The 14,656-nt window shown below is 43.4% G+C and overlaps 2 protein-coding genes across 2 annotated transcripts in view; both read right to left on the bottom strand.

Moving 5' to 3' along the window:
* The window catches only part of CCDC13 (coiled-coil domain containing 13), a 68,634-nt gene that overhangs the window by 44,418 nt on the left and 9,560 nt on the right, over positions 1 to 14,656 (bottom strand). The window lies entirely within an intron of this gene.
* LOC113449277 (7-alpha-hydroxycholest-4-en-3-one 12-alpha-hydroxylase-like) lies at positions 10,363 to 12,895 on the bottom strand. The gene is given in 2 exon segments (XM_026720320.2): positions 10,363 to 12,808; positions 12,811 to 12,895. Coding segments are annotated over 2 exon segments (1,515 nt in total). The 3' UTR covers positions 10,363 to 11,378.

Raw genomic sequence — 14,656 nt, 5'->3', positions numbered from 1 at the left:
CAAAGTCAACGGGGAAGCCAGATTCACTTTACAGCCTTGTGACTGGCTTAACAACTGCAGTGGTTTGCTTAACAACAGTGGCAAGAAAAGTTGTAAAATGGGGCAAAACTCACTGAACAAATGTCCCGCTTAATCAACAGAAATTTTGGGTTCAGTTGTGGTTGTAAGTCAAGGGCTACCTGTCATACAATATGGCAGTTATGTACAGTTGTATTGAGCAAGAGGTTAACAGCATAACTTTGAATACTTTGATTAATGGATTTCCAATTTTAATTTCTCCTTGACAGAAGATTGATAGTTGCAAGATCGCTCAGCAAATATCACCGTTGAGCAAGCATTCGCATCTTCGTTGACATGTTTATAACCTTTCTATTTCACAAGGTAATGTGAAATATTATTCATGGTATAGTATTCATGGATAATTAACTTATTGTGCTTTAATAAAATGCCCTGTTCTATATCTAATGAGGGCACCAGCAATAGAATAGAATAGAATAGAATAGAATAGAATAGAATAGAACAGAACAGAACAGAACAGAACAGAATTCTTTATTGGCCAAGGGTGATTGGACACACAAGGAATTTGTCTTGGTGCAAATGCTCTCACTGTACATAGAAAGAAAAGATACATTCGTCAAGAGTCAAGAATCATAAGGTCCAACACTTAATGATAGTCATAGGGTACAATAAGCAATAAAATCATACAAGGAAACAGTCAATATGAATCGTAAGGATACAAGCAACTAAGTTACAGTCATACAGTCACAAGTGGGAGGGGATGAGTGATAAGGAGTGATGAGAAGATTAGCAGTAATAGTAAAACTGTGTAATAGTTGAACAGTGTTGAGGGAATTATTTGTTTAGCAGAGTGATGGCATTCGGGAAAAACCTCTCCTTGTGTCTAGTTCTTCTGGTGTGCAGTGCTCTGTATAGTGTCATTTTGAGGGAAGGAGTTGAAACAGTTTGTGTCGGATGTGAGGGATCTGTAAATATTTTCACAGCCCTCTTTTTGATTCGTGTAGGATACAGGTCCTCAATGGAAGGCAGGTTGGTAGTAATTCATAAAGTTCATAGGGTTCTGCAGGCCTAATTACCCTCTGGAGTCTGTGTCTGTCGTCTTGGGTTGCAGAACCAAACCAGACAGTTATATAGGTGCAGATGACAGACTCAATCATTCCTCTGTAGAACTGGATCAGCAGCTCCTTGGGCACTTTGAGCTTTCTGAGTTGGCACAGAAAGAACATTCTTTGTTGTGCTTTTTTGATGATGTTTTTGATGTTAGGTGTCCATTTTAGGGCATGTGATATAGTAGAACCTAGAAATGTGAAGGTCTGTACTGCTAATACTGTGTTGTCTAGCATTGTAAGAGCTGGTAGCATGGGACACTGCAACCGTCATAAATATCAGTCAGTTGCCAAGCGTCTGAATTTTGATCACGAGACCACGGGGATGGCTGCAACAGTCGTAAGTGTGAAAAATGGTCATAAGACATTCTAGGTACCATTGTAACTCTGAATGGTCACTAAACAATCTGTTGTAATTTGAGGACTACCAGTACATGGAGCTTGGGACTAGGGCAGTATCAAAATTCTTTTTTTCTCTCACAGAAATGTACACTGGTTATTTCTGGAGGTCAACTGTAACTTTTGAACAAAGAAAAACTTAATCTTATTTGAGTTATGAATTGTAACAGGCCAGGGAAGATAGAATTATAGGCTGTCCATCTTCAGGTAAGGTGAGTGGCCTATAAATTTTATAAATCAGTAAATAATATATAAATAATTAGCACCACACTTGGAGCAATTCTCAAACAATATATTTAAGCTGTTGTTGGATTTGGCTCTTGAATAATATCAGGACAACATAATTCTTTCTTGAGGTCAATAGTAGACAGTCTAAGGTTAAAGTTTTTGGGGTTTGGGGAAAAAAAACCACAGAGTCAGGTAGAGTATTCCAGACATTGACCACTCTGTGGCTGAAGTCTTGATTTCCTGCAATCAAGTTTGGTGCGGTTAACCTTGAGTTTGTATCTATTGTGTGCTCTGGTGTTGTTATGGTTGAAGCTGAAGTATTCATTGACAGGTAGGACCTTGCAATGTATGATTTTATATACCATACTTAGATCAGACCGAAGACGGCGTAGTTCTAGGTGTTCTAGGTCTAGAATTTCAAGTCTGGTGGCATAAGGTATTCTGCAACGAGTAGAGGAGTGGAGAACTCTTCTTGTGAAATATTTCTGGACTTTCTCAACTGTGCTAATATCAGATACATTATGTGGGTTCCAGACTGATGAGCTGTATTCGAGTATTGGTCTAGCAAATGCTTTGTATGCTCTAGTTAGTAGTGCGGTATTACCAGAGAAAAAGCTACATAGGATTAGGTTAACAACTCTTAGTGCCTTTTTGGCTATGTAGTTACAGTGGGCTCTAGCACTTAGATCATTAGAGATGAGTACTCCAAGGTCCTTTACGGAGCTTGGATCATCAACAAGATCTTGACTATTCAGCCTGTATTTTATTTTCTGATTATTTTTTTTGACAATATGTAAGACAGAGCATTTATTTGTTGAGATTTGAAGTTGCCATTTGTTTGACCATTCTGATACATGGTCATACATAGTGAGACCAACAAGGATGATTAGCAACAAGGATGATTAGGGGACTGGAGGCCAAAACACACAATGAACGGTTTCAGGAACTGGGCTTGGCTAGTCTGGTGAAGAGAAGGACCAGGGGAGACATGATAGCGGTCTTCCAATATTTGAGGGGCTGCCACAGGGAGGAAGGGGTCAAGCTATTTTTCTAAAGCACTTGTAGGCCAGACAAGGAATAATGGATGTTAACTGAACAAGGAGAGATTTAACCTGGATATAAGGAGGAACTTTCTGACAATGAGAACAATCAACCCATGGAACAGAAGTTGCCCTCGGAAGTTGTGGGAGCTTCATCACTTGAGACTTTCAAGAAGAGATTGGACTGCCCTCTGTCAGAAATAGTGTAGGGTCTCCCGCTTGGGCGGGGGGTTGGACTAGATGACCTACAAGGTTCCTTCCAACTCTGATTATCTGTTAAATCTGTTAACAATTGACTTCCTTTCCTTCCCTTCCTTTATTCCTCTCTCCCTTTCTTTTTTCTCCCCTTCTCCCTTCCCTCTCTTCTCCTGTCCCATTTCCTTCCTTCCTTCCTTCCTTCCTTCCTTCCTTCCTTCCTTCCTTCCTTCCTTCCTTCCCTTCCATTTCCCTTCATCCTCCTTCCTTCCTTCTCCTCCCTCTCCTTCCCTTCCCCTCTCATCCTCTCCCTTCCCCTCCTGTGCAGTGTGGATAATATCTCTCCTTCTGGCAGCCCAAAGCAAGTCAGCTGTTTTTGGTAGGCCTAACTCAGTAAAAGAAGGAAAGAGGAACCACGTGGGTGGGTGCTTCCCCAGAAAGATTGTTGGATAAACACACTTCAAGATTCAGCATCTTTTCCAACCGTGTTTGTCCCTTGTCAAGATGGCCCCGGGTGTTCTCACACTCTGCTGTTCATTGGTGAAGGACAACAAACCCCGAGGATATCAACCAGAATTTCTGCGCAGATGATCAGGATGTAAACAAGTCAGCCAAGCAAGGCTTAAGCTTAGGCTTCATTAACCAGCGTCAATTAACATAAAAGATCTGAAAAACAAGAGCAATGTTTCCCAGCACCCGGTCCCCGGTGTGCCTTCCACGTGACGCGTGACGGCCTTGGGAATGAACGACGGTTGTCAAAATGGGAGCATCCTCCAGCTGCTCCGAGGACCATTTCACATGCTGCAGTGAATCATTCGTGGGATCTCATCATCATCCCAAATCATGGGCAGAGCCAGTCATAAGCCAGGAATGTCAGTCCTGGCACTTCTCACCAAACGAGCATCTGGCACGTCCACTGTTATTGCATATCCCTCCAGTTAACGACGCCATCATCCAGAATTCTGCAGCACATTGCACTATTATTCACCCGGCCTTGCACGTTACATCATTCCAGCCTCAATCAAAAACACGTGTACCAGGAGGAAAAGGTCAGACATGAAATCCTAAAACCTCTCTCCTATCCTACCATGCTCCAGAATCAAAAAGGGCTTACAGCTCCTGTTTGGGACCAGTGAGTTTTGACCCGTTGGATGCCCTTCCTTGCCACCGTTGTTAAGTGAATCGTTGCAGTTAGGCACACGGCTCTTAAGTGAATCTTAAGCTTCCCCATTGTATCTGCATGTTGGAAGTTCGCAAAAAAAAAAAAACCTGATCACATGACCCTGGGAACTGAAACTGTCATAAAGACATGCCAGTTGCCAAGTGTCTGAATTTTGATCCCATGAACAAGGGGATCTTGCAACGGTCATACGTATAGAAAACCACGATAAGCCACTTTTTTCCAGTGCCATTATAACTTTGAACGGTCACTAAATGAATGGTTGTAAGTCGAGGACTATCTGTAACAGAATTGGAAGGGACCTTGGAGGTCTTCTAGTCTAACCCCTGCTCAAGCAGGATACCTATGCCCTTTCAGAGAAATGGCTGTCCATTCTCCTTTTAAGAAACCATTAAGAGATTGTCCTGACCAGACAATCAGGAATTCAATTTTCGGGCAAGGAGTTCTCGACTTATGACCAAATCTGAAGTTCCAACACTTGGCCCTGCCCATGCGAACATATGACCAGACTTTGGGGCTTTGACATATACAGCTGTTTGTGGCATCCTGGGTTCACATGACCACGTTTGGTTAATGACTATCCTGAAAAGTGTAAATTCACACGACTCGCCTGTTTTACAAGCGTTGCAACTTACGACCGATTCCATTGCAGTCGTTTGTTAAGGACTGCTTGGATAGCAAAGTGAACGGGGAAGCCAGATTCACTTAACAACAATGCCACTAACGTAACAACTGCAGGGATTCACTTAACAACTGTGGAGGGAAAGGCCGTCAAACGGGGAAAAGTTCACTTAACAAATGCCTCACTTAACAACAGAAATTTTGGGCTCAGCTGTGTCCGTAAGTCGAGGACTACCCACATTCTAAATGAATTCATTCATGGAAAGGCAGCCTCATGATCGGATTTTGAGATAATCGGGGTTTTCCTGCATCTGTGCATGAAGCCACGTAGGGCTTCTTTCTTCTCCCAGCGTTAATTGCTGGTTTTGCTTCTTTCATCACCATCTGCAATCAAGAATTGGGGCAGTTTGTTCTCTGCTGTTTCTCACCAGCCCTTGCTGGCAATTCCTGGCCTCTATTCAGATAGCTAAATTATTCCTAGGATGCGTCCATGCAAGGAACCGGCGTTAGGTATGCCTGGGCGTGGGTGGTGTATAAAAGAAAGTTGTGCCAGTCGGTGTTTCCATCGCCTTCTCTTGCATCCCTGGAGGTTTTCAAGAAAAAGGCCACCGGGCAGCCATGTTTCTGGGATGGCGTAGGGCAGAATCTCCAACTTTTCTGGCTTTGTGTGAACTGGCAGTGCGAGCAAGGGGGCAAGGGGGCACACTAGCGCAGCTCCATTTGCACGAGCGGCAGGCACTTGCACCCAGTTGTGCAAATAAAGTGTGTGCGTGCATTCGGTCGCCCGGTTCTGAATGGCTAAAGACCCAGTAGTGGGCTGTGACCTGGGTGTTGGGGATCCCTGGTGTAGGGCCTCCTGTTTGAGCAGGGGGTTGGACTAGAAGACCTCCAAGGTCCCTTCTGGTATTCTGTTAAATGAAACTTGGGAAAATCAACATTTGCTTCTGTTGACTTCTCCTCCTCCTCCTCCTTTCCACAACCCCCACTCCCTCCTAGCACTGATGCCATTACCTAGTTGGGCCATGAAACATCTGCAAGAAAAGCCACCAAGCTCAGAAAGCATCAGGGACCCCACAGTCTTCCTCCTCCTCCTCCTCCTCCTCGCAAACCTCACTCCCTTTCCAGCACTGATTATGTTGCCTAGTTGGGTCATGGTGCAAGAAAACCACCAAGCTTAGAGAGCACTAAGGACCCCACTGTTCTTCTCCTTCTCTCCTCCCCTTCCTCCTCTTCCTCCCCCTCCTTCTCTTCCTCCTCTCATTCCTCTTCCTCCTCCTCCTCCTCCTCCTCCACAAACCTCATTTCCTTCTAGCACTGATGCTGTTGCCCAGCTGGGTCATGATACATTATCTCAGTGCATGAATTCAGAGAGATGGAACAGATGCTCTGAAATTAGAAAATTAAACTCTCGAAGAGCCAGAATAATATGAGAGCAAGGTGACATGTTATCTGGAAACTTCACAGGAATCAATCAATCAGAACAGAGTTGGAAGAGACCTGGAGGTTTTCTAGTGCAACAACCTGCCCAAGCGGAGATTCTATACCAGGTGCTAGCAAACCTTTTCGGCACCGAGGGCTGAAATGGGATCACGCGCATGGGGGAGTGCCGAAAACTGAAAGAGCAGCTCCCTGGTGCACATGCGCGCCAGCCACCTGGGCCTCCACTTTCTGCCGCACGTGCACGCTCAGCTACTCTTCCGGTTTCCGGCGTTCCCCCATGCGCACGAAAACCAGCTGGCTGGCGTGCATGTTTGCACCAGGGCCCGGGAGAGCAATGGGCAGCGACGGCTGGTGTCCCCTGAGAGATGGCTCTGCGTGCCACTTCCGGCACATCACGGCCTTATACCATTTCAGACAGGGGGCTGTCCAGTCTTTCCTTAAAAACCTCCAGGGACAACTTCTGAAGAGAAACTGTTCTCCTGGTTAATTGTTTTCACTGTCAGAAAGTTTCTTCTTCATTCTAGGTTGTTTTTCTGCTTAATCACTTTCCATCCATTATGTCTTGCGTGCACTCTGGTGCCTTGCAAAATAAGTCGGCCTCCTTTTGTTTTTGGAGGTCCCTCCAATACTGGGATACTGTTCCTTAGTCCTTCTTTTCTCTAGACTGGCTATACCCAATTTTTGCAGCCGTTCTTCATATGTTTTAGTCTCCAGGCCAGAGGTGGGTATTCAGCAGGTTCTGAGCAGTTCTGGAGAACCAGGAGCGGAAAGTTTGAGTAGTTGGGAGAACCGGAAAACCGGCCAATCCCGCCTCTGACTGACCCCGCCAACCCCATCTCTTCTCTGCCTCCCATTGAGTCCCAGTTGATCGGCTGGATCTTCTTTGGTTGCCCTGCACAGGAGAACAGAGCTGGAAAGCAGGTTGGCGGGGTGGGGAGGGAAGGGGGGATTTTGCAGTATCCTTCCCCTGCCACGCCCACCAAGCCACGCCCACGGAACCGGTAGTAAAAATTTTTGAATCCCACCACTGCCCCAGACCTTTAATCATCTTAGTTGCTCTTCTCTGCACTTTTCCCCGCCAAAGTCTCAACATTTTATTTCTAATCACCTTTGTAAGCATTACAGATACCTGTTTCTTTTAATCTAGTTTATTTTAGAAGAGTTGCAAAGGATATGCCATAGATAACATCCCAACCGGTACAATGTTAACAGAACACGATTCACAAAATTCGGGATGTTACAAATCTGTAAAATAATAAATGAATGTATATAACACCCCCCACCCCACCCCCCCAGGAATAAAACACATTATTTCATTGGGCACAAAATAAATACCCCTACGGGTAGCCCTCAATTTACAACCATTTGTTTATTCTGATCAAAGTTACAACAGCACTGAAAATGGACTTCTGTCCAGTTTTCACACTTACGATGGTTGCAGCATTCCTGTGGCCACGTGATAGAAATTGAAGCACTTGGCAACAGGCATGTATTTGTGACAGTTGCGTAGTCCCAGGATCCTCATTTCTAACCTTCCCAGCCAATTTCAGACAAGCAAAGCTAATTGGGGAGGGGGGGGGGAGAGCCAGATTCACTTAACAACTCATGATTCACTTAACAACTGCAGCGTTAGCTTAGCAGCAGTGGCAAGAAAGATTGTAACTGGAGGAAAACTCGGTTTGCTTAGCAACAGAAATTTGGGCTCTATTGTCATAAGTTGGGACAACCTGTATTTCTCATCGTTTGAGACAATTAAGTGATAATAATTACATTTTCACGGTGCTTTTTTAATCAGCGGATTTGCCTGAGCAAAGCAAGATGCGAAATGGCAAAAGTTTATATTTCAGTGCTTCTGTTTGATGGGAATGATAAGATGAACTCTTCTGATAATATTTTTATCAACTGAGATCACATTTCCAGAGCAGCACGAGGTTAAAAAAGAAAGAAAGGAAGAACAATACAAATGCAAATTCTGAATGATACAAGGCAAATCTCACAAAATATAAGAACAATGGTTTTGTAGAAACAAATAAAGCCTTTACGGATTCAGCTGTGGTTTTGCTTTATACAATACACACCCAAGTATTATTCTGAGTTATTATAATATATAGTGAGGTAAAGGTGAATATGGCATGTAAAATCATATTGAAATTAAAATTGTATTTGCTTGGGTCGACAGCTTATATGACTCTCTTATCAGGAAGGTAGAAATTACAGGTAGTCCTTGACTTACAACAGTTTGTTTAATGAACATTCAAAGTTACAAAGGAACTGAAAAAAGTGATTTACGATGGATTTTCATAGTTACAACCTTTGCGGTATCCTTTTGATCATGTGATCAAAATTCATATTTTATATTTATGACGTTGCTGTATCCCGAGGCGGTGATCACCTTTTGTGACCTTCTGACAAACAAAGTGAATGGTTGGAAGCCTGATTCATTTAACAATTGGGTTACTAACTTATTAACTTATTAACTAATTATCTTAATAACTATGACAAGAAAGGTGATGAAATGGGGCAAAATTCACTTAACAAATGTCTCACTTAACAGTAGAAATTTGGGGTAAGCTGAGGGCCATCTCTATGTGCAACAATTTACTTCCTAAATCCCTTTCTTTCTTTTAATTTTTGAAAAAAGTATTTTGATAATAATATTAGCACCTCGGTAGCTCTGGTTCTAAGAAACAAATTATTATCTGTGATGTTCTTTGAGTTTGGTGGATTTCTTTTGTTTTTTAAATATAGTTTTTTTTTAAATTAATTTATATTATTTAATATGACATACAAAGAAGATACAAAGGTAAATATTAGGGAAGTTAGGAAAAGAAAAGGGGAAGTGGATAGCAAGGGAAAAAGAAAAAAAGGCATCGACTTTCAACTCTTTTGGTACAGTAAAATAAGGCATTAGCATCTACCCTCAACTTTTTACTTTTTCATAATAATACAAACTAGCCATTTCTATAACAATAAATCTATCGAATCAGTAGAACCCAGAATCAAAGTTTCATTTTTTTCCACCTCAAGCACAAACTCCCGAACTGGTTTCCAAGCGGAAATAAAGATATTTGTGGGTTTTTTTTCTTTAATCAAAATATTTAATTTAGCCAGCTCTACTGAGCTTGGTGGATTTCTTGCAGGCGTTTCAGGACCCAGCTAGGTAACATCATCCGTTTGCAAATTATGACCTTTCAATACCATTTTTTTTTTGTTTCCCAAAAAAGGCGTTTTATGAATGTGCTTGAGACATAAAATGGGAAGCAGAGCTTTACCTAAGAGGCAAAGAAAGTTGGCTACGAACTCTAACCTGTTCTTTTATGTTTCAAAGAATATGTTTTACATCAGGGGCATCCAGGGGTGTCAAAAAAGTCAAGATGGCGGCCACAACTGGGTAATTGGCCCATGCATACATTAAGAAAAGTGTCTGGGCTTTGATTATCCAGTTGCGTCCTTTACCTCAAGGTTTTTTGGATACTCACCATCCTTAATAAACATTCCTCAGTTAGGCAACCAAGTTTTTAGAGAAACTGACAGGGAAGAAAATGAACTAAGAACCCGAATTACAGTCAGGAAGCCATAGTTTGTATATTGCTGCTGCCCTGAGGGTCACAAGGTAGCTTTTTATGTTCTCTGTTCATCCCAGTTTTCCCTTGGTTGCAGTACCGAAATAAGGGTGTTGGGTCCTTGGTTCTCTCCGGACTTGGTGTTTTTTCATGCAGACGTTTCATAACCCAGCTAAGTAACATCAACAGTGCAAAAAGAGAGTGAGTTTCTAGCTTCTAGTACTGATGATGTTACCTCGTTGGCTACCTAGTCAGAGTTGAAGAAACTTCATGGGTGAGAAGCGAAATGCCTTCTAAAGAAAAACCAGAAAGCGCAGCTGCCTCATGAGAAAGCATCTTGGGGACAGTTGGATCGTGAAACATGTGCAAGGAAACCACCAAGCACCCCATAGTCCATATACTCCTCCTCCTCCTCCTCCTCTCCACAATCCCCACTCCCTTCTAGCACTGATGATGTTCCCTAGTAACTGTAAGAAAACCACGAAGGTGCTCACCTTCAATCCACAAAAAGTTTCTCGCAAAAATTCCAGTGGAAAAATCTTACCTTAAGCCAGGTCATTCCCCACCCCCAATGATCACAGCTGGATGTTCTGGCAATTTTCTGAGTTTTGAGGTTCTTCCCTTAATTTTTCCCTGAAAGATTTCCTACACTCTCCGCATCTTTGTTTACATTCTGACAGCTTGCTATGTCGGTCTAATATGGAACTAACCTAATTTATTATCAGTTAACGAATTTCAAATGGTCTTCCTCCCTGTCTGCACTCTTGCTAAAATGGCATTAAGCAATAAAACATCCAAAGGGATATCCAAAGTTTTTGTAGGAGTCTGGCTATTCCTTGATATTCATGAAGTGGCCGGTCCAGATCAGACCAACAAGCTAAAACCTCTAACAGGAGAAATCCTCTATTTTTTATTTTATTTTATTTTTTGGGACAAGTGGATTGCCCCATCAAGAACCCAATTTTTCTTGGATTGGACATGTTCAGATTCAGCAGTATTTCTCTCCCTCTCCTTTTCTCTTTCATTCAAAGCTTCAAGGAAAGGTTGTTATCTATGGGAGGAAAGCCACGAAAACTGACATTTTAGATAAGCAAGCCGATGGGGCAAAACGTTGTTGCTTGCAAGCTTTGCTTTAAGTCTTCGTTTTTGAACTTGGTTATAAATATAATACCATTTTGGCACTGATTTGCAACTGACATATAAATGTCACTGCCTTGTTTTTTGGAAAAATACTTTTAACTCAAGAGGTGCCTGTAGGAAGAGGTAAAAAATTCAAGTTAGTGGCCTCAGTTATGCTGCTGAAATTCTGTACTCAAAAGGGTATAACAAAAGGCTACAGGGTTTTAGCTGCAAAACCGTGCCCAGAGCAAACCCACTTCACCACCATCACCAACAAGGTCATAAAGTCAGATGGTTTACATCACTGATGCATTTTGTGATGGTTATGACAAACGACTGCAATGGGCAGACTCCGTTACAGTCATTTGTCAAGGCTACTTGTGTAGGATACAAAGATGAATCTAGAGGCAACCTTAATTTCTGTCCCCATCTGGTATACAGTCCAGGTTAACACCACGAGCTTGTTACTTTAGAGACGCCGCCGAAATTTGAAATCGATGTCGCGTGTCGGGTGCGCCGTCCCAACCACGATGCGGTGTTCCATCGAGGAAGGCAGTTCTTCTTCTGGGTTGACCAGCTCCATGTCGAAGTGGGTGAGCATCAGGATGGCGAATATTTTCATTTCGCTGATCGCAAAAAAGCGTCCGGGACACATGAACATCCCACCTCCGAAAGGCATGATACAAGTTTTCAACTTTTTGCCATTTTTGAAGAATTCTTTTCTCTTGCCCTCGAGGCTCAAGAAGCGGTCATACTTGAAGATTTGAGGCTCAGGGTAGATTTCCGGATCCATGTGGAGTCCCAGGAAAGGGAAGAGAAGTAGATGGTCACCTTTCCGAAGGTCGTATTCTTTTCCATTGTCCATCTGGAGGCTGAAGTCCTCCATCACGGTCCTAAATACGAAAGAACCAGCTTTCAAGCGGAGGACTTCTTCTACGGCACTGTCAAGCAAGGGAGTCTTGATGGCCTGCAACGAGAGGTTCATCGGGTTCTTTTCCTGGCCCGTCTCCTTTAGGACTTGTTCTACCTCTGCTCTTATTGCCTTCATGGCCTCAGGGTGTTTTAAAAGATAGGCAAGCAACCAGAAAGTCATCGGGCCCGTGTTGGCTTGAGAAGCCCACAGGTATAGGAGCTGGACCTGAGTCCTCATCTTCTCATTCATCCCAGCGTCAGCCAGTTGTCGATCCTGGTCCACCAACCAGAAACTGATGTCCTCCCTCTTGTCTATTTTTTCGACGGACAGGAGATCCCAGAAGTAGTTTTTCAGCTTCTGGATTTCCTCCCTGGCTTTGGAATCTATGTTGTTAGTGATCATTTGAGGAAAGAATTTGTCAAATTGCTGGAAGTCCTCAAAGAGCTTCTGGTAGGGTTTACCTCTTCTGTCCTTGGTGTTTCCTTTGCCGTTGACCTCCAACTCAGGCACAGCGCCAAACAATGACAGGAAAGAAGCTAGGAAGATGGTTTTGTAGCTGAAGCTCCAGAGTCCATCCTGACACCAGTCCTTTTCCCCAGCAGAATCAAGCAAGATTTCCTTCAGATTTTGCATCAAAATTTGGTTGAGGGCAAGCAGACTCTTTCCTTGAAGATACTTCCTGCTGCCAATTTCCCCAATCTTATGATGCGTGGTGCTTGGTTGGAAATTAAACACTTTTGCGACGACGTTGGACGCGAAGACTCCAAAATCCAGCTTGCTTTTCGATTCCTTGGAGATAAATCTGTACATGTGAGGATCCATCAAAATATGGATATATTGGCCTCCAATCAACAATGTGAAGATATCCCCGTGTTTCTTCCTCATCTGTTCCAAAAATGAGAAGGGTTGTTTGCTCAAACTTAACCCGTGACCTACCCATGGAATCAAACCTTTGTCCAAGGGGGGTTCCTTCGGTCTTTTCCGCGGAACAGTCCAATTGTGTAGAGTCCACCGAAGATGAGGGAAATGAGGGTGGACAGGAGAGCACAAAGGACTGTCTCCCACAGCCTCATCATGAGCATGCGAGGAACAAGCTTTGGATAGATCAACTGATCTGGTGCACAGGGCAACTGGCATTTATAAACCATCCAGTCATATGGCAGTTCAGCATGGGACTGCCTAATTCCATCTGTTGTGGTTCTCCACCCAAGCTGTTGTGGTTGGGTTGAGTTGTGAGCAGCATTCCAGACTCCCTTGGTTGCTTCTAGTCTGTTGGCATCGAGGTGTCCTTGAAATCTCGGTGTCCAATGGAGAAGCAGAAAAAGGATGCTCTGATCCAAGAGTTGAAAAGAATCCCGGAGGTCTCCAGCCGGCAAGTTCTCCCCAGGTCATCTCAAATCATCGTGATTCAGCTCTGGAGATCTTGAGAGTTTCAGCTCTAGGGCAAGGTTTCTCAACCTCCTCAACATCAGCGTTAAGATCCTATCGTTTTAAAAACAAGGAAGGTTGAGAAACACCGTTTTGGGATCCACACCGTGCTGTAGGATTTCACATCATTTTCGCTAGACCGGGGTCAGAAAACTTGGTTCCAGTCTGGCTGAGTTTAGCAAGACCAAACTGGTTTCTACCAAGCAGCTCTAAAAAGTTCGGAACATTTGAACATTCGTTAGTTCTGCATAATTATCGCTGGAAGCAAACAAGTCCTTAAACCACCTAAAGGATTAGTTTATTACTTAATTAAAGAGAGTCAAAGCTTGGGTTTTCCCAGGAGTAACGTGAGAGTTGGGCCCTAAAGAAGGCTGAGCACTGAACAACAAAGATGGCAGGGCCCATAGAGGTCTTCTAATATAGTCCAAGCAGGAGATCTTATACCATTTCAGACAAATGGTTGTCTAGTCTCTTCTTAAAAACCTCCAGTGATGGAGCACCATTTCTAGAGGCAAGCTCTTCCACTGATTGCAGATAGTCCTCAACTTACAACATTTAGTCACCAAAGATTTAACAGCACTGAAAAAAGTGACTTATGACCAGCGGTGGGATTCAAATTTTTTAACAACTGGTTCTGTGGGCATGGCTTAGGTGGTAGGCATGGCTTGGTGGTCATGTGACTGGGTGGACATGGCTTGGTGGTCATGTTATTGGATGGGTGTGGTCAACTCAACATCACTCACATCGAGGCACGCATCTCCTCGCTTGGCCTCTCATGACTGTGGGGATGCTGCAACAGTCATAAGTGTGAAAAATGGTCATAAGTCACTTTTTTTAGTGCCATTGTAACTTTGAATGGTCCCTCCACACAAGCAAAGTACCAGCAAAGGAGGGGAAAAAACTCCAGAGAAGTCCCAGGGACAGGAAGTCTAGTCCTGCCAAGAATGTAATAGGGGTTAACGGTGAGGCAGTTTCTGTAAGCAACACCAGAATGTTTCCTTCCTGCCTTCCTTACAGGATTAGGCCAGTAATTTCTTCTAAATAACCAGGTCTCCGAACTGCTTAGAATGTTAACAACTGGTTCTAGCAAATAGGTGCAAACTGGTAGAATCCCACCCCTACTTATGACAATTTTTCACTTTTTCCACAGCCATTATAACTTTGAACAGTTACTAAACAAATGGTTGTTTTCAAGGACTACCTATACCATCATAGCTGCATTCCGGACCAGCTGTAGCTTCTGAGTGGTCTAGAAGGGTAGACGCAGAGAATGCCAGCCCCCACCCTCCCACCCACCCCCAGTTCAACCCCAAGCAGCAAACATTCTTTTCTAAGCGTCTGAACCTTCTACCTGTTGTTCTCTCTTCCTGAAAATTGTTGTGCCCCACCCTCAGATAAACCTAAAA

This window comes from Pseudonaja textilis, chromosome Z (genome assembly GCF_049901715.1).
Source record: "Pseudonaja textilis isolate UNSWEBS1 chromosome Z, rPseTex1.2, whole genome shotgun sequence".
NCBI lineage: Eukaryota > Metazoa > Chordata > Lepidosauria > Squamata > Elapidae > Pseudonaja > Pseudonaja textilis.
This window is presented reverse-complemented; position numbering and strand designations above follow the sequence as displayed.